Here is a 26,457-nt window from a genome sequence, read left to right as displayed (position 1 = left end):
AGAGCTTTAGGACCCGTTGTTAATATTAGAAAAGCTTTCTAGCGCTGGAGAGAGAAAAGCGGGACGGCCTGAAAACAGACGCGGCTGTTGCGTTGATTCGCTCCATACGTGAGTAACACTGGGTTTGAGTGTCATTGCTTGTCTTGGAGCTGCTGTGCTGTTGGCAACTAGCAACCAACTCTTAAGGTCCTTGCACACTGAGTACGAAATTTTTGCCTCACGTTGTGTCAATCGCGTTTACACACTGCCTCCGAAACTTTCTTCCGTCATAAAAAAATTCGGATCGGGTTTGATTTTCTGCATTTTTTGCACCCGTAGCAAGCATTTTGAGAGGTGTTTTGACAATGCAGAACCACCGAATGACAAATACAAAAAAACGCACACGAAAATTTCGGACTCAGTGTGGAAGGACCCTTTACTCTTGTGCATGTATGTTAATGTATGTACTTTATTTTTTGTGAAGCATTATTTTGTTGTGCTTCTGCTTCGATAAATAGACATCCACTCTTGCATTGCGTTTGTAATGGCGGCCAGCTAGTGAGAGTTGTGCAGGCTGACGACTGCTAGAGAACGCAGTGTTTACAGTTTAGTGTCCTTGTTAGTGCAGTCGCCTCGCATGCCAGCGATCGGGGTTCGAGACCGACTCGGAGCAGGGCGGTTAGGATTGGAGGCGGAGCAATGAAGAGAGGGGCGTGTTTGTTTGGGTTAAATCATTTCATTATTAATGCAGTGTCCTGTTGTGGTATACAAAGGACGCAATAAACGACTGGATGCCATGAACTGGATGTTTTGAAGAAAAGGGTGTGTAGTTGAAGTTGAAGGAAAACATCTGAAAACACTTATAGCACCTTTAAGGGATTCTAAAGTGTTTTTAAAATAGCATAAGAGCAGGAAAATTGTATTTATATAACTTTTTATTAAGCACATACCTGTAAAGCACAATGCAGTCCATTTAAAGGGTCATGAAACCTGCTATTTCAGCAGCAGTTAGTTCTCACCGCAGTATTGAAAAATGCTACAAAAGTGGATGTGGTGAGCTGTGGAGTGGAAGCAGAAGAGGCAGACAGAGCAACAGATTCTGGTGCAGTCCTGGGTTAAAGCGTCAAATATTTCTATAATTCAGAAGCGTAGCCATCATATTAATAGTGAGGGGTACAGAAATGTCAAGTGTAATACCATTTTATCTGGCCTTTGTCTAATTGACAGGTTTTATTTTTATTTTTACTGCTTTTAATTTTTTCCACCACCACCACCATCATTTTTGATCATTTTCACAAAAATGTCATGGCCAATGTACATGAAAATATGAAATATAATGAACATGAAATATAGAAAAAACAGAGCCTGAAAACCCACATCCTGTGACATTGACACAATGAAGATTTTAAACTCGAAAATATGGAAATAGCACAAAAAACGTAATCAGTTCAACTTAAAAAATAATCAGTTTCTTCTTCATGCTAACCTTTGTAATCTGTGCTGTGCAACTCTGTTAAAATCTCAGAAAATGTTGCATGACCCATTAAAGCCCTGAATGCGAGCTCTGATCGTAATCGGCGTGCATGCGGGTGGTCACTGACTGCGTTCAGTCGTCAAAACTACAAAGCATTGTTGTTTTGTTTGTTAGACATTCCCTGTTTCAGGGAACGCGTGCTCTTCCACCAGTTGGATAAGATCACCGCTCCACCCGGAGTGCGTCACGCTGGACCTCTGCGTTTGTCTGTGTGTATGGAGGAAAAGCAGAAGAATCCTGTCCCTTCTCCGCTATAGGCGTATTGTTATATTATTGCTGCGGGTGGTCTTTAGCTATGCCATGTGTGCACTGCAGATGAGCAGATAATAACCCATGTGTGTATGTGCATCAATGCCCATGTCTCTTGAATACAGTGGTGTGTGTTTGAGCTGGTAGATTGCAGGAGTGAGTGTGTTTCCAATCAAACAATAGCGCTCTCTTCCGTCCATTGCTTAAAACAGTGATTCTCAACCCTTTTGATTCAAAGGCCCCCATGGAATCATTTTGTGCTTCCAGAAATTTCAAGTGTCTGTATGTTATTTGATTAAAACTACTGGTATTTGATGGAGAAAAAAACAAATCTTGTTTTTGAATGTGTTTTTTTTTTTTTAGGTTAGACGATTTAAATGTCAATATACACCTTTAAGTCATCCTGCAGCTTTCCGAGGACCTCTAGTGGGCTCCAGTATAATGTTTTTGTATTTGGCAGAGGTCTTTTTTTTGTGTGCTAATTTGTCATTTATTTACATTATGACAAAGACAGCCCCTTCGCAGAAACCTGAGTTTAATAGTCTTGCTTTAAAGACACAGTGGTGATTCATGGATTGTGCTTTGCGATATTTAAACCTAGAACCTTTGGTTACCAGCCCGTTTTTTAACACAAACCCAATTGGGCTCATTTGAACGCTTCTCTGTGGAGATCTAGAGGTGTTTTCTCTGAGATGGCAAGGGGAACTAATTCAGAAGAACAAATAATTGCTCGGTATCTCAATATTGTTGCAGTGTTTATCTTATTGCTAGGCTGAATGTTTTATTAGAGGTAGCTTAAATATCAGATGATAATTCTTATTTCCTGTCGGTAGCCTAGTTTTTGTTTTGTTTTGTTTTGTTTTTTTAATGATAATAACTGGTTGTCTACATTATTAATTAATGCATTATTACATTAATTATTATTTATTACACATAATTACTTGAATTAATAATTATAAATGTGCGTTTTATTTGTTATATTCACAAGGCACAACAACTATTTATAACACCTGGTCACTTCATGTGTTTTTTTCTGATCAGAAAGCTATCCGATTTGTTAAAACTGTTTGGTCACATAAATGTGTCCCCGCAAAACAAATATAAATCTGATCAAAGACTGTAATAGGAGAGAAAATGGCACCAGCACAGGTGAGATCATTTAGTCTCACTACTTTTAGTGAAGATGATTGTGTGTTGAGCTTTAGGATGTGACGCCGAACTTTGTTTCATTTGTGGCAGTGTGCGCATCTGCTTGCTGAAGAGATGCTCATCTGCGCTGGTCATATCTGTGGCAACGTGTGTTACATAGTGCTGTCATATCTGGCTACTGGGAGCTGTTATAACACGCTCTCGCATGTTTATTTTTTTACCATTTGGGGAAGAATGTGTGTGTATGTGGCTTCAACCAGATGCATTTACACCTAAATTGGTTTGTGTGATTGTATTTAAATCCGCCTCAAGCGTTTCAGAGTGCATTTACACCTGGGGCCTCACATGTAAATCTTTCCGTAGATTTAATCCTAAAAGTGTGCATACTCAAAGTTTTCAGATTTATAAAACCAGAGCCTATGCAAAATTCTCTTTATAAAACCCAACATACATTACCTTATCTGCATATAATTTCCATGCACATTCCCATGTCAAGTCACCTTCATTTATATAGCGCTTTTAACAATGTGGATTGTTTCAAAGCAGCTTTACAGAGATAATTGGAAATTACCGTAACAGATCGTTTAGGCTTTACAACAGCTCTATGATAAAGTTATTGTCCAGCCAAAGTTAGTTTTAATTGATTGATTCACTTCCGTTGCGAAGATCATTAGTTATTAACTTAGGGGCCGCTAACACAACACCGTTCTAATAGAAAACCTTTAATGCGCTCCGGCCTGCTCATCCGCACAACAACAGTGCCTGGTGGCTCGAGAACGCAAACCTTAAAAGAGGTTCCAAGGTGCAAGCATTGAACATTTTTGAAAAACTTTATCATCTCCGCGTAAACTTCAAAAACTCAAATCTGTGAAAACGCTGACGGTATGCGAATGCGTATTACGTGTTTAGTCGTGTAGTCTTTCTTTACAAATTGACCTCAACAAATTACTTGTCTGGTCCTTAAAAATGTATAATACAGAATTGTTTTATCGCTTCCGTGTATCCATGTGAACTGGAATTTTGACACTTATTTTTATTAGTGGTGTATGTTTAAAGATGTTAATTATAATGCTTTCTGACTGTTCAAATGACTGTGCATCCAATAAAACCTTATTTTTCAATCTTCAGTATCTATTTTAGGTCTTTGGCAACTAGTTTAATCATAGACAAACGATTGTTTTTTGCCAATTTATTTAACCAAACTTTTATTTAAAAAAAGAAAGAAAGAAATTTGGTCTATAATGGGGGTCTGAAGACACCTTTCCATATACTTGCACTAAAAATATCATGTTTAAGCTAAATCAGTGGGACTAATACGTGACGTTTCCCACATGGGGGCAGCACAGCAATATAAATACAGTGAGAAAACTCCATTATCATGCTGTTGTTTGTTTAGATTTTACTGTGTGAACCTTTTGTTTTATACATATTTTAAGTCTAACAAAAGTCAGTTTAAAGGGTAATGTCTATAAAACTCTTATAATGTAATATAAGTACTCTGATAAGATTGTGTGTTATTCAAAATGCACAATATATGCATGTGTGCTCTTACGGACCTGCACATATAAGCAAACAAACATTCCATTTAAATAAAAACAAGTTGTGCAAAAAAATTTGCTTTCGGAAGAGGCCACTGGTGTAAAAGCTTGTATTTATGCAGAGCCCAGTGTTGATCTGTGTTGTAGGCTAAGACGTCTCTGCGTGTGAATGTGTGAGATGATTCGAGGGCTCGGAGACGTGGCTGTGTGTACGTGGTGCGGCGGTATTTGCCAATATAAACTGAAGACTAGTGAATATGCCTGTTTTCCTAAGTCTCCTTTTCTGCTGTTCATGAAATGAAGACATGGTACGTCTCACATATGGAGCGCATTCCTTCACTCCAGGCAAACACAGTCCACTTCCTGTTTTAGTAAGCTGGCCACCCTGCGTATACTGATACTTTTACTCTTTCACTAACAACTCGCCAATCTACACACTCCAGTGGCTCTGGTTTTCCATTCGTCCTGGTTTTAGTTCTCAAGAAACTTGGGTTTGTTTGGATTGTGGATTCTGATAGGATCAGACTGCCTCATGCTGCAGTTTTCAGTGTCGTAGTAAAGCATTTGACAGGTTAAATCTGAATCTTCGTTATGAGCGTTTCAGGGGTATTTGTGTGTATGGCTTACGTTGAGGGCTGAACGTGATCTTGTGTGATGCTCGAGTCTGTGGAAAAGTTTTGGAATCGTGAGGGGTGTGTGTCTGTTTGATGTAAACCATATGGGCTACGTTGGTCAGATAGAAAGCCAGGATAAGAAATGAAAATAAGATATAAATAACAAAAAAAGATGTGCTGGCAGTGGGGGTCTAAATTCAACACGGCGAATGGCAAGTGCATGTGGAAATTAGATTGGCAAGTAAATAAAAAACAGTTGGAGCGTAATTAAGAACTGCAACATAATGCATAATTTAAATGAAATTGCTATAATGACAATCTGATGCTCTCTGATGACATTTCTATTTCAAATCAATGCTGTTCTTTTGAACTCTCTATTCATCAAAGAATCCTGGGGAAAAAGTGTCCACAAAAATATGGAGCAGCACAACTGTTTTCACCATTAGAAATGTTTCTTGAGCTGCAAATCATATCAGAATGATTTCTGAAGGATCATGTGACACTGAAGACTGCAGTAGTGATGCTGAAAATACAGCTTTACTCTCACAGGAATAAATTACATTTTACAATATATTATAATAGAGAAGTAGTTATTCAATATGTGTGTGTGTGTGCGTGAGAGAGAGAGAATATTTAGTTGTGGTCAGAATTATTGGCGTCCCTGGTGAATATGATCATAGATGGCAGTAAAAATAAATCTGCATTGTTTATCCTTTTGATCTGTTATTCAAAATATTTGCAAAAATCTAACCTTTTATTGAAGTAAAAGAATTGAAAGGAAATCACATTATGGATTAAATGCTTTTCTACAAAACATATTGGCCATAAAATTATTGGCAACCTTTTATTAAACAATTTTTGAAACCTCCTTCTGCCAAGATAACAGCTCTGAGTTTTCTCCTATAATGCCTGATGAGTTCGATGAGTTTGAGTTATGGAGACCATTCCTCCATACAGAATCTGTCCAGATCCTTCAGATTCCCAGATCCATGTTGGCGCTTCTTCTCTTCAGTTCACTCATCAGGTCAGGGAACTGGGACGGTCATGCAGGGCTCCAGACTAACTTTTTTTATTAGGAGCGCTGTAGCCCCTGACTTAAAATTTTAGGAGCGCAAGCAGAAAATTTAGGGGCACACCTTAAATCACCTTGCAATGCAATTATTCACATTTTCCCCCAAAATAACTGTATTACTGACAAATGCTTTGATAATAAATAGCCTTAACGTACAGAAATTACAATGTGCAGTTTTATTTTAAGTTCACAGGGCTCCAGACTAACATTTGAGGGCAGCGGCACTAAGTTCTACAGAAAGTATTTGGTAGCACTGTGGGATGACCAAGCACTGAGCTTAATTTGAGGTGTATAGATAAAGTTAACTTTAATTATTATCATTCATAATGTCTTAATATTAATTCAAAAGCAAAATGAGTGACAAAATATATATTAGGGAGTGAAAATAGCCAGTAAGCGTCCTCTGCAGCTATGTTTACAATAGTAATTTAATCTTTATCTTCTTTTTTTTTTAAATAAGTGTGAGTTTCCCTACTTCTTGAAACTTTTAGTTTTATAAATAGGTCTTTAAAGGATGAACAAAAAATGTTTGGTCAACACATTATTAAAAATAACATTTAAATATGATAATATAGTTTTGAAGTGCTGGAAAAATATGTGTAGGCTACTGTTATAACCACAGTATACCATAGTTACAGTTAGTGTTACTACAGTAAATCCAAGGTGATTGTTGCTAATCTGTGGACCTAAAGCCTTCAATAACTTGTTCGCTCATTGCACATGTTTCTCCTGGTTTCCACGTCAGCGCTGTTTGATCTTATATGGTTTATAACAGAGAATTCTGCGTCAAATCTGAATGTTTCTCACTGGATCTCGCAGCAATGTTATTAATTCTGTCGCGAACTCAATGGATTTCTTCACTGGATCTCCACGATGTAACTGTTTCGCGTGATCGCGATTGGCCCGCGACTGGCGAGGAGCTCTGCGCTGTCTATTATTGGTTCGAACTATTAAACGGTCTGTGAAGCAGAATGAGTGCTGAGTAGCGCAGTTTTTTCCACTTTCATTTTGTTTTTATTTATTAACATGTCACGGCATACTCTATGCTTGAGGCTGAGATTGAGTGTTTAAACTGCGAAGTGCCTGCACTGTCTGCAAACTTCGTTTTCCCCGCAGTTCTGGGGTAGCCACTGCAACATTCGCAGCTCATGGAGTTCATCTCCTTACAGTACCTCAACCAGCTGAATTCTCGTAGCCAGTCTTCCCGAAAATAGTGGGTTCAGGCCTTTATCACCTTACAAACCTCTGACTCTGAATCATCATCATCCGATTGTGTCTGTCCGTGACATTGATATTTGTCTCCGTCTCCTTCCCACGGACGTTTACGCGCGCTCGATTATCTCTAGGACCCTCCCCCTCCACACATTAGCCAGTTACAGTGGCCATTCCCTATTCTTCTCACACTCATTGGCCTGCCACACATTCCAGATTCATTGACGCGCCCCTTCCACGTTTAACGTGAAAAAATAAAAAAATAAATTACTGGTCGCACATGTGCGACTGGGTGTAAAATTCAGTCGCACACTCTCAAATTTTGGTCGCAAAATGCGACCATTTGGTCGCAGTCTGGAGCCCTGTCATGGCAGAAGCTTCATTTTGTGCTCAGTGACCCATTATTGTGTTGATTTTGACGTTTGCTTTGGATTGTTGTCCTGATGGAAGATCTAACCATTATAGGATTTCTAGCAGAGGCCGTCAGGTTTTGATTTTTTATCTGTTGGTATTTTCTAGAATCCATGATACCATGTATCCTAACAAGATGTCCAGGACCTCCAGCTAAAAATAGGCCCACAAACATTAAAGATCCAGCAGTGTACTGAACCGTGGGCATGGGGTACTTTTATCCCTGTTTGCACCAAACACATCTGGTGTGTTTGCTGCCAAAAAAGCTGTCGCGCGGCCTCCCTCGACTCACTCAAACATCAAAATCACAGCTCTTACGGGTGCTTGTGAAGGCAGAGATAAATGGATAGATTAAAGGATGGATAAATGTAATCTACTTTCAATAAAAGGTCTAACATATTAGGAATACTTTTATCTATGTTGCTATGTGTCATGAGAGTAAGCAACTGAGAAGCTGACACCAAAGACTTTAGATATAACATAGTAACATATAAAGAAGTCACCGCTCGCCACTGATATATATGTATATATCCTGGAATATGGTCATGGAATGTGTCTTCCGACATGCTTGTTTAAGAAATAAATACTACACACTGCATCATTTAGGGTTAAATGAATTGTTGCCAAACATATAACATGCCAGAAACATTAATCACTGCAATAATGATCCAATCATAGACTATTAGGGGCAAGATATATGTGAAAAATGAGCGCTGAAAAGATGTGGACAGTTATTTTTGCGGCTGACCTTAATGCATATGCATTTGTAGGACTTTCCCTTTCAGATGCTAAATTTATGGTAGGGAGAATATTTAAATTAATCATGCAAGGTGATTTACTAAGGTTTGCGCTCGTCAATGTTCTGGTGTTTGCGCCATTATTTACCATCCAAAAAAGCACGTCTTACGGCGCTCACGACGCTCCCTGGTAGATTGCTTTGGTCATTACCGAAATGATCCGGCTGCGTCTGTTCTCTTTAATATGCGTGTCGTCAGTAGATCACATGCAGAACTCTCCACTCCCATCGGCACTCTTATGGAATTGCACTCTGACGTTAATTTGCCCTGTTCAGTAAATCTGGCCCTAAGTTTGAACTTTTTTGGGGCCAGTCAGTGTATATTTAGCCCTTTGTTTTGTATATTTATTTATTTGTCTTTATTATGGCTAATATTACATTAATGTTTAAAATTTTATTTAAATTTATAAGTATGATTTTTTTTTTTCTAGTAACTATTACCCTTTTTGTTTTTTTGTGTTTTTTTGTTGCTGTTTGTGTTTACTGTTATTTAAAGGGGTGATTCGGGATTTTTGACATCGGACCTCATTTTTAAGTCAGCCTGGTTGTTATTCATCAGTGGAGACATTTTTTTTTTAAATAATCCAGTCCTTATATTTGGATAGTTAGCCGATGCTAGGCTAGCGCGAGTCAATAGGTATATGTTAGCCAGCCATTAAAAAACGTTTTACCCACTCCACAGTGCACCAAACGCAAATCAATTATAACACTAGACTATCGATGTATATGTCCGTTGAGAGAATAATGTTAGAAATCAAACATTACCTTTCATGTCAATGATCCCAAAGGAACTAGTTTCTCAGCAGCTGCGGAATTTTACTATGCTCCGGTTAGTAATGCGGCAAAAAGTAAACACACAGTGTGCCTGCGGCAGGTAAATGCCGGTACTCTTGCATCATGTGTGTACCGGCTCACTCGGTTGCCTAGGTAATCAATATCACTCCGCTGCTGCTGTAGACAAGGCTTATGATTACAGGGAACAAATTATAACTAATGCAATGTGATGAAAGGTAAGTTTGATTTCTAACATTATTCTCTCAACGGACATATACATCGATAGTCTTGTGTTATAATTGATTTGCGTTTGGTGCACTGTGTAGTGGTTAAACGGTTTTTAATGGCTGGCTAACATCTACCCTTGACTCGCGCTAGCCTAGCATCGGCTAACTATCCAAATATAAGGACTGGATAATTTTTTTTTTAAAATGTCTCCACTGATGAATAACAACCAGGCTGACTTAAAAATGAGGTCCGATGTCAAAAATCCCGAACCACCCCTTTAATCCAATAAAATACTACTAAATATTTTAAATGACCCCATATTTGAAACCTTAAACGTTATCTATATAGAATGTTTTACCTTAATAAGAAATGACAATTATTGACGCTTTTTTGTTGTTGCATGTTTAGAGGACACTGGGACGTATTTCCCCAGTGTGAAGCGTTGTCCTGGTCGTTACCTGCAGCCCTGCTCGGATGCGGTCAAGAGATGGTTGAGGAGCATGAAAAACAGCGGGAAAATCCTGCTGCTCATCACCAGCTCGCACTCGGACTACTGTCGACTAGTGTGTGAGCACATACTGGGGTGAGTTTTACAGACATACGCAAAAGAAATAACCTAACACTCCAAGTCAAGTCAAGTCATCTTCATTTATATAGCGCTTTTAACAATGTAGATTGTCTCAAAGCAGCTTTACAGAGATAAGCGTATAATTTAAGGTAACAGAGATTGTTTCGGCTTTACAGCAGAGTTAAGTTATTTCCATCTAAAGTTAGTTTTAATTGATTTGGTTCCGTCGCAATGATCATTTGTTATTAAATTAGGGGCCGCTAAGACGACACCATTCTCTCTACACAGACTTTAAACGCGAACCTGTGAGAAACGCTGATGGCGTTCACATGCGCATTTAGAATGGGTTCTATAGTTATGTGCGTTAGAATATACGCAGGTTTGGAATTCCCTACAAGCCAAGCCTAAACAAAATACTTGTCTTTCCTTATAAATTTTGATAAGGAATTTTATTTTATTTGTTGCTTTGGGGTAGGACCGCAAGACGAATTTTCCCGACAACGCCTTATCTGTAGAGTGGTAGTGGGATCCTCCATAGGGAGAGACTAGTTGGCACTTCAGCACTGCGTTGTCATCGGTCCAGGTGAAGGTCCTTCGTCAGATCTGGATACGGCCTGGATCCGGCAGGCTGTAGGAAAAACCTTGGGATAAACACAGACACTAAAATTAGCGTAGATGCCATTCTTCTCGTGATGTAACGAGTACATCAGGATTTTTGGGAAGTGTTCCCGGTTCCGGCTGACCTAATCTATGCAGCATAACATTAAATTATAGAAGTCTATAATGTATTATGTGAAAGCTAGGTCAAAGAGATGTGTCTTTAATCTGGCTTTGAACTGACAGAGTGTGTCTGCTTCCCGGACAATGGTAGGAAGACTGTTCCAGAGTTTTGGTGCTAAATAGGAAAAGGATCTACCGCCAGCAGTCGATTTTGATATTCTAGGTATAATCAACTGGCCGGAATTTTGAGATCGTAATAGACGTGACGGACTATAATGCGTTAAGAGCTCGCTCAAGTACTGCGGAGCTAAACCATTCAGTGCTTTGTAAGTAATCAGCAATATTTTAAAATTTATGCGATGTTTAATAGGGAGCCAGTGCAGTTTTGACAGAACCGGGCTAATATGGTCATACTTCCTGGTTCTGGTAAGAACTCGAGCTGCTGCGTTTTGGACCAGCTGTAGTTTGTTTATTAAGCGTGCAGGGCAACCACCCAGTAGAGCATTACAATAATCTAGCCTTGAGGTCATGAACGCATGAACTAATTGTTCCGCATTTGTCAATGAGAGCATATGACGTAATTTAGATATATTTTTAAGATGGAAAAATGCAGTTTTACAGATACTAGACACGTGACTTTCAAATGAAAGATTGGTATCAAAGAGCACACCCAGGTTCCTAACCGACGACGAAGACTTAACAGAGCAGCCATCAAGTGTTAGACAGTATTCTAGGTTATTACGTGAGGAAGTTTTTTGTCCAATAATTAGAAACTCTGTTTTTTCAGAATTTAGAAGTAGGAAATTACAAGTCATCCAATTTTTTATATCCGCTATGCATTCCGTTAATTTTGTGAATTGATAAGTTTCGTTAGGTTTTGAAGAAATATAGAGCTGAGTATCGTCAGCATAACAGTGAAAGCTAATTCCATGTTTCCTAATGATATCTCCTAAGGGTAGCATGTACAGAGTGAACAGCAGCGGTCCTAATACTGAGCCTTGTGGTACGCCATACTTAACCTGTGATCGATGAGACATCTCATCATTTACTGCTACAAACTGATAACGGTCAGATAAGTATGATTTAAACCATGCTAGTGCATTTCCTGTAATGCCAACATAATGTTCTAATCTATTTAAAAGAACGTTGTGGTCGATGGTGTCAAATGCAGCGCTAAGATCGAGTAACACTAATAGAGAGATACAACCACGATCGGATGATAAGAGCAAATCATTTGTGACTCTAACGAGAGCTGTTTCGGTACTATGGTACGGTCTAAATCCGGACTGGAAATCCTCGCAGATATCATTTCTTTCAAGAAAGGAACACAGTTGTGAGGATACTGCCTTTTCTAATATCTTTGACAGAAAAGGTAGATTCGAGATCGGCCTGTAATTGACTAATTCTGAAGGATCAAGTTGCGTTTTTTTAACAAGCGGTTTAATCAAAGCCAGCTTAAAGTTTTTTGGTACGTATCCTAGAGACAAAGACGAATTAATGATATTAAGAAGAGGATCTATGACCTCTGGAAGTATTTCTTTCAGTAGCTTAGTCTGTATAGGGTCTAACATACATGTTGTAGATTTAGATGATTTAATGAGTTTAGTAAATTCTTCCTCTCCTATAGCAACGAATGAATCAAATTTTTCCTCAGGGAGACTACAATGCACTGCCTGATGCGATACTGTAGTAGACGGTTGCATAGTTATAATTTTGTCCCTGATATTATCAATCTTATAAGTGAAGAAGTTCATAAAGTCATTACTGCTGTGTTGCTTGGAAACTTCGGTGCTTGAAGCTTTATTTTTCGTTAGTTTAGCCACCGTTTCAAATAAATACCTAGGATTATGTTTATTTTCTTCTAATAGGGTTGAAAAATAAGCAGATCTAGCAGCTTTTAAAGCCTCTCTGTAAGTAATTGAGCTCTCTTTCCATGAAATGCGAAATACCTCTAGTTTTGTTTTCTTCCAGTTGCGCTCCATTTTTCTGGCTGCTCTCTTAAGGGCCCGAGTGTGCTCGTTGTACCACGGCGTTGGACTATTTTCTTTAATCTTCTTTAAGCGCAACGGAGCAACTGTGTCTAAAGTGCTGGAAAAGAGAGAGTTAAACGTTTCTGTTGTAATATCTAGTTCTTCTAAGCTATCTGAGATGCTGAGATGATGAAACTGATTAGGAAGATTATTAATAAAGCAATCTTTAATGGCAGAAGTGATAGGTCTCACATATTTGAAACACGGAGTCGGCTTTGCAGCCTTGGCTAAATGCAAATTACACGAGACTAGATAATGATCTGAGATGTCATCGCTCTGCTGCAGAATTTCAACGGCATCCACATCTATTCCGTGTGATAATATTAGATCTAGAGTATGATTACGACGATGAGTAGGTCCTGACACGTGTTGTCTAACTCCAATTGAATTTACAATGTCTTTAAATGCCAATCCCAATGCATCTTTTTCATTATCGATGTGTATATTAAAATCACCAACAATTAGTACTTTATCTGCAGTCAATATTAATTCTGATAGAAAGTCCGCAAATTCTTTGATAAAGTCTGTATGGTGCCCTGGTGGCCTGTATACAGTAGCCAGCACAAATCTCAAACGTGATTTATCGTTTACACTATATATTTTTACATTAAGCACCAATGCTTCAAAAGAATTATATTTAAAACTTGATTTCTTAGTGGTTTTGAAACTATTACTATAGATTACAGCAACACCACCCCCTTTGCGTTTCAGACGAGGCTCATGTTTATAACAGTAATCTTGCGGGGTTGATTCATTTAAAGTAATGTAATCGTTTGGTTTTAGCCAGGTTTCTGTCAAACACAGCACATCTAGGTTATTATCTGAAATCATATCATTAACAATGAGTGCTTTTGAAGTAAGCGATCGAATATTCAGCAACCCAAGCTTTAGCATTTGCTCATCTGTATTATAGCTGTTTTTTTATTTGTTGAACATCAATTAAATTTTTAACCTTAGTTGGGTTTAAACGTTTTTTGGATTTCCAAATTCGGGGAACAGACACAGTCTCTATATGATGATATCTAGGTGAAAGAGGCTCTATGTGATGGGATTTATCTGAGGGTTAATAATCTTTAGCTGTACTTTATCTTTAGCTGTACTCCCTCTGAATACAGCTACCTGGCCAAACCTCGTTTGACATCAAGGGCTGGTTGCTGTTCAAAACTACTGACTTTCATGTGAATTTAACCTTTGAATATTTAGTTCTCAAAGTTTCTGGTACATCTCCAATGCTCTTGATTCTCCTGTATCGTCCACCTAAATCTATCTCAAATTTCTTCAGTGAACTGCATGAACTGTTAACCCTTTCCTCTGCCTTATCCCCTTGTGTTATATTACTTGGTGATTTCAACATACATGTTGAGACTGTTTGTGCAGAATCGCGTGAACTCTTGTCATTGTTTGAATGTTTCAATCTTGTACAACATGTCGATTTTGCTACACACTCAAAAGGTCACACACTGCATCTTGTCTGCACTGCTGGTCCACACAATGTTTCCATGCTTGGTTCTCAAATTGGACTGTCGGATCACCTCCTCATGGAACTAAACTGTGAAATGCCTCTTCCCCGCCTCAGGGTGAAATCCACTATAACCTACCGTAAACTCAATTCTGTTAATTCTCTACTGTTTTCTGAATCTGTACAAACTTATCTCTCTGATATTACTGAACACACTAGCTCTCTCGATATCCTTACCAAATATAATGCCTGTATTTCCCCTATTTTCCCATGCCCCTCTTAAAAGTAGAGTTGTACCTTCTACACACACGTCTCCCTGGTTTACCCCTGCACTTCGCAATCTAAAACCAGCTGGTCGTCGTCTTGAACGCCTTTACAAGAAAACTGGTGTGACTGTTCACCTTTCTGCTTACACTGACCTTATCCAGTTGTACAAATCTGCTTTATTAATAATTATTAATTATTAATTATAATTATTAATAATGCATCCTCTCGACCTAAAGCACTGTTTTCTGTAGTCAATAAACTCACCAACCCTCCCGCACCTGTCATAAGTAACTCAGCAGACCATTTCTTTCTAAATAAAATTGATAGCATTCATAATCATTTCCCATCCATGATCTCTCCTGTGTCCACACATGACTTCCCCACTGCTTTTACACCTGGTATTCTCACTGATTTTGCCACCACTGTCAAAAACCTTGGTATAATCTTTGATTGCTCTGTTTCCTTCCTTCCATACATCTCCTCGCTCCCTAAGTCTGCCTTCTTTCATCAACGTAATATCACACGCTTACGTCCATTTCTGAATATCTGCGATGCTGAAACCCTGGTTCACGCTTTCATCACTTCAATGCTTGACTACTGCAATTCTCTCTTCTATGGCTTACCCAATTCATCTATAAATAAGATCCAACATATTCAGAACTCCTCAGCTTGGGTCCTCACATACACAAAGAAATCTTCTCACATTTCTTCATTGGCTACCGGTACACTTTTGTATTCAATACAAGATACTCCTTATCACATTCAAAGCACTCCATGGTCTTGTTTCTGAACTCATTCATACCTCCCCAGTTCGCACACTTAGATCCTCCGCTATCGGTCTGTTGACGATCCGTAGACACAAGCTTTTATCTTTTGGTGCAAGGCCTTTTTGTATCGCTTCCCCAACTCTCTAGAATTCTATTCCCCAACACATCCATGACCTTTCATCATTACACGATTTCAAAACCCACCTTAAAACACATCTTTCCCTGACCCCTGACTTTATGATCTGATTTCTATGTTTATGTACCACTATCTATTATGTTATCCATCTCAATTTATTTGTATTGTTTCATGTCATGTTTCTATGTCATGTTTATTTGTACTTCCTGAAAGGCGCTATATAAAATAAACGTATTATTATTATTATTATTAACAATAAAATATTGATAAGAGACATAAGAACTAGTTTAATCAACGTAACATTGAGTTATTTACAATATAAAATAATCAAACCTTTTGAATTAAAAGTGTTATTTAGATTTAGTTCATACTGTCAGTCCAAATCCGGACTGTTTTTATTAGTAATTGAGATCCAGTGTTTTGTTTTGAGTTGTGTATTACTGGTGCAACAAGGCACACAAAAAAAAAAATAATTTATAGCAATAAACTCATATGTATATTGAGGAGAACACGGCGAGAAACATTTCTCTATCTCTGCTTGCTTAGTTTCTCCGATGTACAGCACTAAGCATTCCTCATCACGCTGTACTTTATATATGATTTTGCATTTAGTGTAGGATTCTGGGCAATATGGAGAATTACGGCATTCAAAAATCTACAAAAAAAATAAAAATAATTGTGTGCCGAGGAGATGCTGGCTTGTTTTATATTTTGATAAAGTTGACTATATTTCATTTGTGTTTCCCTATTGCTGTTCCTGTTTCTACAGTGGAGCCGGCCAGCATATACACAAAAATATCACCCTACAAATTATTTATACACTCTCATTTTTGCAGAACGGACTTTGAGGAGCTGTTTGACATCATTATCACTAATGCTCTGAAGCCTGGCTTCTTCTCTCTGGTTCCACAGCAAAGACCTTTCAGAGCGTTGGGTGAGTAACAGACGTTCCCCATGACTCTGAAATCAGTGCAGCAAAAAGATGTTCTTTGCAGAAAACACTAATGCTATGCATTAGCTTGAGTTTAGAATAGGCATATTATTTCTCTAATAAAGGTTTAGTATTCCCATTTATTTAAGTAATTAAATTCATATAAACGTGTGATTAGTCGACTAATGGCTTAAATGAAAGACTACCAGTTACTGTAAGATGCTTTTACTGCTGACCCCGGCTCCGTCACAGATGAAAGGTTAAGTGTATTAACTAATACTGTATAGAAGTATTGTTTGTTATCCTCAGTGTGTATCTTAACATTTGCTCCCCTTTCTCTCAATAGTGGATGATGTTGAAGATAGTGAAGGCTTGCCGTCTCTGGAAAAGCCTGGCTGGTATTCTCAGGGCAACTGGCCTCATCTACACGAACTACTGAAGAACATGACCAACAAACCTGAGCCCAAGGTACAGTAGGACAGTCTGAACCCTGAATCATTCTGATAATGGCAAAGCTTATCAGCATATTAAAATAATTTCTGAAGGATCATGTGACACTGAAGACTGGAGTAATATTTGTGGAAACAGTGAAACATATATATATATACACATTCTCTCACACACATACACACACACACACACTGTATATATATCTTTGATTAGTCTTTTACATTATGGAATGCTTAACAGATAATGTACATGCCATTATGACCATATACTGTATGAAAACAATCTGAATCAAAGTTTTGTGAAATTCTGTTTGATTGTTAATTTCCCAATATTTAAATTTCCCAATATTTTGAATAATTTATTAATGTTTATAATTTATTTGTTATAAAAAAATATAAATACATTTTGCAAATGTTGAAAGATGTTGTATGCTGCCTGTATTGAATGTGTGTGTGTGTGTGTGTGTGTGTGTGTGTGTGTGTGTGTGTGTGTGTGTGTGTGTGTGTGTGTGTGTGTGTGCATTGATTTGCGTCCACGTGTGTGTTTTTTCTGATGAAGGTGGTGTATTTCGGAGACAGCATGCGCTCGGACATGTTCCCCGCCTGCAGCTTTGGAAAGTGGGAGACGGTGATGATTGTGGAGGAGATGGAGGGGGAGGGCGTCCCACGTGCGAACGCGACCCCCTGTAACAGCCCCGCCCCCACTGAAGGCCCTGCAGAGAAAAAGGGCAAGTTTGAGGTGGGACTGAAAGGCTGTTTCTGTTTAGTCAAGCTCAGGATCTTTTCCACACTCCATTTCATGGGCAAAAGAGTTGGAATGTTACATGTGCTTGTCTATTGGACATCTTGGATTATTGGAATCTCATTTGATATCTTAAACAAAATCTTACTTTGATGTTTTGGAATAATGTCTTTAGCAATATATATATATATATATATATATATATATATATATATATATATATATATATATATATATATAACCTTTCATAAAAGTTAGGAATTTTGAACAATACCCACTCTTGTGTCTTAGGACAACTTTGATGAACTTTTTTGATCCACTTCAAATGTTGACTACTGTATATATATGCACGGAAATGAGAATTCTGGTCCGAAACCGAATATTCTGAATGCACTTAGCCAAAAAATTGAAACCCCGGGTTGCCAGTTGTCGGAAAACACAGCGTATTGTAGCCATGGAAGCCAGCAAACAAACTGAGTCAGAGATCGCAGATTCTACCCGACCTAAAAAGCCTCGGCATCCATCTAAAATAAATCAACTCGTCAACCCACAGTGTGTAAGTCTCCTCGACTTTCCCGTGTGAGTATCGAGTGTGAGGAGGGGGAAACAACTCTCTCTAATATTTTTTATAGTTCCTATTTCAACCACTAGCTGTCAATATTACATACTGCACCTTTAAAGTAACACCAAAATTGGACTAAAAATATATTAAAATAATATTAAATATCAGTATGTTATTCTTCGTAGGAGTATCACGATTCCTCGATTAAATTTGAGTACTCGATTAAAAAAAATATTTGATTGTAATTGATCCGTGTCGAGTAACCGTCAAAATACTGGAAGCGAAGCATTCCACAGACGAGAATCCATGAACCCCATTATTACTCCGTTTTCTAAGGTTGCACGATGTATGATATAACCAGGGCTTTACATTAACACCCGGCAGCCTGCCAAATGCAAAAAACTCTTACTAGCCACTTTGGCGTGTTGTCAAATATTGTCAATAAATATAGATTTTTGGATACGGAAATATCTGAAATGCTTCCAATACTCATTTTCAGCAGAATAGATGCACGTTACTAGCTGTGCTTTCTCACTTTCTCAAGATCTCTCCGACAGCGAGTGACACACAAACCCGCCTCCCCTCACTCATTTCATTTTCTGCAGATGAATATTGTTGGTGTCACAGAGCTTGAATTCTGACATGGGATTGCACATCATTTTACTCGTTCCCGCGCGCACATAAAGCCGCCTCTCAGTACTAAATTGAGTTCTTTTTCGCTGCTTTTGCGCTTAAACAGCCAAAAACACACAAAATAATGTCAAAATGGCTGAGTATTCATGCAAACACAGTCAGTTATGTTTTAAGTGGATGTAAACAGTTGAGAAAGAAAATGCATGTGTAACAGTTTAATGGATCTGTGCTTCAGGTCTTATATATACCTGACAAAGGAAGATATTTTGAAGAATATTTGTAACCAGACAGTTGTGAGGCACCATTGACTTGCATAGTATGGAAAAAAAATATTATGGAAATCAATGGTTCCCCACAACAGTTACCCACATTCTTCCAAATATCTTCCTCTGTGTTCAGCAGAACAAAGAAATTTATAGAGAGAGTTGAGCATCTTCAGAAGCGGAGCCGCTCGCAAAGTTGCTGCGCGAGAGTGAAACCTGAGCACTGAACACTGAGGGGCGGCGCGGCATATATTTTCGGTTCATATTTCAGCCTTTTTTCTCTTTCGGCCAAAAACCCAAAATTGATGGATGGATAGATGGATAGCAGTGTTTCATCAGAGATTTGAAAAACAGCTGCATGCATTTTTTTACAATCACTTGTTGTTACAAAGACACCAGTGGGAGGAAAGGCAGTCAGCAGGAAGGAGGAAGTGGAGAATTACAGGAAAGATAGTGGATGTTTAAAAAAAATATGTCTATACAGCAGAAATATGATTTTTAAGGGAGCAAAATTTCTTAGAAAACTGTAACATCACTCAACCCCCTCATTGTCATTTAAGGTTTATGACAAACTGTATATTAATTTCACAGAAAACTTTCTCTAATATTTGTAACTGTTCTTTGCAAAGGCAGGAAAGATGTTCCACTTAAGTTGTACTCTAAAGAAATTAGAAATACTTCAAAACTAATACAACTAGTTATGTTTCAGGATGTCTGTAACTGAAATTAGGAGAATGTATGTATTTGTAGAATTTTTTTTTTTTTTTTTTTGTAAATTGGCACCTACTTAAAAAAAAACTTGACCAAATTAATATTTTCTCTATATGAGTGCATTAATGTCTTAGATTAAAACAACTATAGATTTTACCCACTGACACATCTTAGCCTTCATTTATTTATTTTTTCATTTATTTATTCTTTTTTTTTTTTATGTTTCAGTGACCCCAATGATATTTAGCTACTGCTTATATGTGTATCATGTTCCAGTTTATTGAACACTATGCTTAGTTGTACTATTCTGGTATTTTTGAAAACCCCTGTTTAAAAAGTAGAGCTGATGTGAGGTTAATCAGCTTTTGTTGGGAAATTAACTGTTCTCAGTCTGGAATCCCTTTGTATTTTGCGATTCAATTTTTTCTTTTCTTCAGAAATCACAAAGCCAGTATTATGCAAAATGTTGTGTGTGTACGTGCGTCAAACTATGGGAACTTCTGATCAAACGCTTCCTCTTTTACCAGATCAGAGAGTTTCATTCTATTGAAGTCCTTCAGTTCAGATACATCATGAAAACATGCTGAGAGAGATTGTTTGCTTCCGGTCTCAGATTTTATATTGGACATCACATTTGTGACCCAACACAAAAGCATGTCCTTTAAATCCAACTTTTAATTTCATTATTAGATTTTTTATTAAAGGTATAGTTCACCCAAAAAATAAAAATTCTACCATCATTTACACACCTGCAAGTTGTTCCAAACCTGAATGATTTTTTTCTGCTGAACACAAAGGAAGATATTTTAAATGGAATGGAATGGGGGGGGGGGGACTCATTTCAATGGAACTCATTTCTCAGTTTCCCACATTCTTCAAAATATCTTCTTTTGTGTTCAGCAGAAAAAATAAATTCATTCAGGTTTGGAACAACTTGAAGGTGAGTAAATAAACTATCCCTTTAAGTCAATCATTCATGGCACAAAACACTGGTTGACAAACTTTATGTTTAACCTTATTGCAGGATAAGTCATAAAGTCATATTTTCTGTTGCTTTGTGTATTTTTGTGGGACAAGTCGGACAGGTTACATGACTTGTGCTCATCCTCAAAACCCAAACACTGGCGTCTCCCTGATTTGGGCTGAAATTATCAAAGGGCTCAATTGGACTTTGTCAGAAAAACAGAAATATATGTAAAGCATTTCCTACTTGTTTAGTAGTCAGACCTTAGCCTTGTGGGCAGCACTCAACCGAGTTCGAGTTCCTGACCCTGTTCCTCAATTCAGACTGTCCAATCAAATAAAGCAAGAAAGGCCACAAATATAACTTAACAGTAAGGGATGATGTACAGTCAGCAGAAGTTTTCATAAAATAAAATTGCAACAGTGATTTTTATGTGAAGTACATACACCAAACTGTTCATTGGTGGTTAATTTTGAAAAAGGTTTGACCATAGAATGCCACTATTGACCAATTAAAATGTAGTATTCCTGATGCCTGTGTATTTCCCTTTCCAATTACACACTATTCAATGGTTAGTTGCATTTTATTTTTAGAGAGAGAGAGAAGCTCTGTTTCCACCTGGGATTGGGATTAAGATTTTCGATGATCACAAGTGGACGTGAACACATCCAGGACACATTACTGTTTACTGCTGGTATCATCATGGGTTTTAAATGCGTCCCGTGACCACTTGCTTTTGGATTTCGTTGAGACCCTCCCCTTTTATTTCGCTGCACTCTTTATCACTCATTACTTTCACTTTTGGCGTACAAATACTATTGAATAAACAAACCTGTTTTACGCAGTTTACGCGTAAATATGAATATAATGTAATATAACAATATAATGTAATATTATGCAATGTCCTGTATTCATTGGTGGTGGTGGTGGTTTGTCAAGGTTGATTGACTTTGTGCTCTTTCTCTTTCTGTGTCTTCCTTGTATAATCTTTCTCTTAGGATCAGGGAATGAAATCTCCTTCTGATGTATCAAACCAGTGGGGCTCATATTTTGTAGACGTGCAAAAGAATGAAGGAGAGGAGACACAGAGACTCACCTGGTGTTGTCGCAGTATCCACACATACAGCACTATGGCTATACCCAGCATCGAGGCTATAGCAGGTATTTGTGATTTAATGAGTCTGAAAGTCTGAGATTAGGACTGAACATGCTCCCATTTTGTGTTATTTTCTTATTTCATGTTTTCTTATGGTTTTGATTAAGTTATATTATCAAAAATTTGAGTAAAAAGTTTACTGGTTTGGCCCTGTCCTAAATGACACACTTCATACTTCTGGTCTTGTGGACTTACAGTGGCCACTGTACGCATGTGATCGTGGAGTCCACGAGACCATAGGGCGTCCCATTTGTCATTTTAGGTTTCAGAAGGGTTCTTTGCGGTCGATATGCACCCATCGCACTGAAGCGAGCTCAGTAGGAGACTGCTACTAGACTGTCAAAACACTGCTTTGAAAGTGTGGACTTGTGAGTGTTTAGGGTGACATTTAGGTCTGGGCCAATCCTTTATTGAACCGTTTCAGACTCTTTGAGAAAAGAGCTGATTCTGCAATGTATATTATGAGAGCATTGGGGGTTTTGACCTTGGGTTTATGGAAATCTATTGTAGGAGAATCCAAAACAAAATGAGGAACCTTTAAAATAGCATAATAGGGGTACTTTGAGTATCCGTAACCCTACAGTTCCTAAAAACTATTCTTGTTCTCTACTTCTGCTTTTCGGCTTTTGCTCTAGTTTACTGACATTATTCAGATTTGCATACTGCAAATATTGGGTCTCATTCACTAAGAGTTTAAGAGTTTCTTTTTAATTTACGAAAAAATATAGGAACAACTGAAACCACACATACGCAAAAAGCACTTACTCTTTACGGCCTTATAATCATATTAAGAAGTTATATTTCATCCTAACATGACTATAATTATATTGAAGTATGTTATAAATAATACAATTTCGGTCTCTCTGAATAACGCAGATATATGCGTATAATGAGAGGTCTGTAATCTGGGTCTGTATGAAAGGTGTTTATTGTGAGAACTGGTGAGGATGGCACACTTGGCATTGCTCGAGGATCGGGCGAGAGCGCATATGAAAACATCTGCAAGTTTGACGAGAGTGGCGAAAGGCTGTAAGGAAAGTGTGTGTGGAAAGCCCTTATATGATGTTTGGGTGTGTTTAATGTAATTGACTAACTCGTGCTCACGGCCACTCATTTAGAATAATCCAAATTCACTATCATCAGAACTATGTTAAGAACAAATTCATGTGTGTACGAACGAGTTGTGAATTAGGCAGAGATTTTCATGAGAAGTTCTCCTAAGCGTACAAATATAAAATAATCCACGCAATTATTAGTGAATGAGACTCATGTTCTTGACTTTTGTACAGTTAATTTCTTGTGATGCTCCCTATGTGTAAATCAATTTTTTGTTTTGTTTTTGTGTGTATTAAATGATTGCATGCAATGTTAAATTCTCTTTTTACTGATCGGATTATCAGATTATCATCTGATCATATATAATTTAGCCAATTTCAAAGAATTTAGCTTTAAGCACATATTTCTGAAAGCTAAAATAATTACTATTCAATAATATTAATAGTTATTAGTGATATTTCTTCTTTGATGTATGCTCCTATGTGGCATAAAAGGGGATTCTTTTCAGTTGGTACAATTGTCCCCAACCATCTGTAATGGGGAAGTTGTAGCACTGTGACTTTAATGGAGTAATTCACTTTAAAATAAAAATGACCCCATGATTTACTCACCATCAAGTCATCCTAGGTGTATATGACTTTCTTCTTTCAGACGAATACAATCGGAGTTATATTAAGTGTTAATGGTGTCCCCTCTTTAAAACTTCCCCCTGTTCAATATCTCTTCCAGATCTTCCTCTAGACTTTAAGTTCCAGCGATTCTCTTCAGATAAGCCCATCACGACAGGTTATTACCCCAGACCTCCAGACTCGCTGCTGAAATGGGAAGAGAACTTGTCCTGAACCCTCACGCTTGTCAGCATAGACCGGGAGATTGTTTCACCGTTACGTTCTCAAGCTTCACCACAGAGCTAGACCATCCATTCGTCCAATCAGTGATAAAGCTGTGTGAATGTTATACCCAGAGCACTGTCTGTGTATCTTCTCACCCCTTCCTGAATCAGTCTGCACAGTTGTGTCGGTATAGATGCTGAATATCCATACGTTGGTCATTGGATGTCTCATGCAGCGTTGTGCGTTCACTACCATTAAACTAATTTTAATGGTGTACAGAAAAAAAAACATAGCTTTCTCATGAGCTCTGTGTGGTTTTCTGTTTTGTTTTGTTTTGTTTTATTTTTTATGAAGGGAATGTTACCTCAGAGGATTTGTTCCTGCAGGTGATGTGTATGCCTTCTGCTGGAAGGCAAGCACAAATTATATTGAATATTCATGCAATCAAGAAACAGCCATGAGTTATTTGCTCCTTTTGTGATTGGTTGATGTTTTGATTGTTGTAAACTACAAGTTCTGTAATTGGTTCAGATCTAAGCCAGTTTATTGTATTCTGCAAAAGTTTCAAATGAGCAAATGATCATCATAATTCCAAACCCCAAAATAATACTAAAGGAATAGTTCCACAAAAAGGTTATTTACTCGCCATCATGTGGTTCCACACCATAGTGCCGTTGTTGGAACATAAAGGGAATGCTGAAGCATCTTCACACAGCTCTTTCCATACGGTTCATAGTGACCAAATACGTCAAGCTCAATTTAAAAAGCACAGTAGAACTAGTCCATATGTCTCATGGGCTTCTGATGCCTCAAGAAGAACATTTCAGTCGTCATTCACTGATCATTTTTCCTCCGCTAAGTTGTTAACTATGCATTGCAATCAGTTCATTGATTTAGTGAGCTGAACTCAAGATCCGGATCCGTGAATGAATTGTTGCTTCTTTTCAACTCAAGGATTCCAGTTAACATCACTGAGGGGGGGAAGTTAATCAGTGAATACCGACTTGCGTTTCGGTCTGTTCCTCGCACTAAGCGATCAGAAGATTTGAAATATAGCAAGCAAGTCCTATGTACATTTTGGATTTTTCAGGAATATTTTGTTCCAATGAAGAAAGTACCGTTTTGGAACAAGTTGAGTAAAGATAGTGGTGAACTATTCCTTGTAATTTCCTTTTGTTTTAGGTCTTCTTTGTTATTGAATGAAGAAGGGTGAATATTTTTTCTGTGTATGTAATGTTGTCGCAACATTGTGTAAGAAATATTGTGCTGTTGGGTGTCAGTGTAAACAGTCGATTTCTGTCTTGCGCAGGACCAATGTTGAATGGTGCCAAGCTTTACCCACCCATTTAGTGATTTTACGTGTCAGGGCGCATCTCTCACCTAAAACCTGTTATTTGTTTCATGTGTGTGCTGGCCCTGAGCTTTAATAATGATTTGTTTAACGCAATGTAAGTGGAATTGATGTATTTGTTTTTATTTTGTATTTATTTTTTAATATTGAGTGCCCTGATGAGGTTTCTGCAGTGTTAGGCTGTAATGGATTTTGCGTACAAATGGTACAATGTTAAAACATGTTGCATGTCAAAAGTTTGACAGAGATGCCCAAAACTGAGTATTGAGTGACATTTTGTCATGGGTACAGAAGTGTGGAAATCCTCATCATAAGCATGACCTACTTTTCTCAAATGAAAAAAAAAAAAAAAAAAAAAGTATTTTCTGCTGTATGTGGTGAGTAGCACTAGTGCCTGTTTATCGAGTGCAGGGAAAGTGTTCATATGTGCAGATAAAATAAAATAATAAAAATGTTACTATGTTTAAGAGATTTTGTGTGCTGTTGCCCCCTTTGAATGCCATCGCATATTTAATGCAATATCTAATTTCACAGCATTTTAAATGCTTTATTCTATTTAGAGGAGGTGGATAGACTGGATGGATATATCAATTGACAATCAACATCAAGATTCTGGGTTCACATTTACAAAAACTATTTAAAAGAAGAGGGTTTATGTCTTTTATTATTATTTTGCCCACACTCATTAATTTTAAATGGCCTACAACTATATTCCATGCAGTATTTCAAATATTATTAAACCAAGATGCCTAAGGCTAACTGTAAAAGAATCAAAATGAACTTTACAATAAGGTTCGTTAGTTAACATTAGTTAATGTATTAACTAACATGAAATAGCAATGAGCAATAGCCTACATTTGTTACAGTATTTATTATTATTTGTTAACGTTAGTTAATAAAAATACAGCTGTTCATTTTTTGTGCATGTTTGTTCACAGTGCATTAACTAATGTTAACAAATACAACCTTTGATTTTAATAACGTATTAGTAACTGTTGAAATTAATAAGATAAATGCTGAAGAAGTATTGTTTTTCTTTCATAGTTCATGTTAACTAAGATTGTTAACTAATGAACCTTACTGTAAAGTGTTACCAATGATTGGTCTATAGAACGTCATTCCACAAGAAGAATTAAAAATTCATATTCTCAGTATTTCATGTCGACTAGCCCATAGACCTGCTTCATTATAAATGTATCCATATTTTATAATAGGCTACACATTGTAATGTATTTTGTATTCAACGATGTGGTTACAGTGATTGCTGACCAAATACAATTGTTCAAGGTTGTATTAGCCTACT

At 37.6% G+C, this 26,457-nt stretch overlaps 1 protein-coding gene across 1 annotated transcript in view; it reads left to right on the top strand.

The window, feature by feature from the left end:
• Window positions 1–25,624, top strand: part of nt5dc1 (5'-nucleotidase domain containing 1) — a 60,238-nt gene extending 34,614 nt beyond the window's left edge. Inside the window, exons 7-12 of the mRNA XM_081378921.1 lie at window positions 9,965–10,139; window positions 16,340–16,437; window positions 16,781–16,902; window positions 17,443–17,622; window positions 21,757–21,919; window positions 23,700–25,624. Of these exons, the coding sequence (XP_081235047.1) occupies window positions 9,965–10,139; window positions 16,340–16,437; window positions 16,781–16,902; window positions 17,443–17,622; window positions 21,757–21,919; window positions 23,700–23,812 (851 nt within the window). The 3' untranslated portion in view covers window positions 23,813–25,624. The remainder of the gene's footprint in view (window positions 1–9,964; window positions 10,140–16,339; window positions 16,438–16,780; window positions 16,903–17,442; window positions 17,623–21,756; window positions 21,920–23,699) is intronic.
• Window positions 25,625–26,457: the final 833 nt, after the last annotated feature.

The sequence above is a fragment of the Scardinius erythrophthalmus genome (assembly GCF_964197995.2).
Source record: "Scardinius erythrophthalmus genome assembly, chromosome: 11".
NCBI lineage: Eukaryota > Metazoa > Chordata > Actinopteri > Cypriniformes > Leuciscidae > Scardinius > Scardinius erythrophthalmus.
This window is presented reverse-complemented; position numbering and strand designations above follow the sequence as displayed.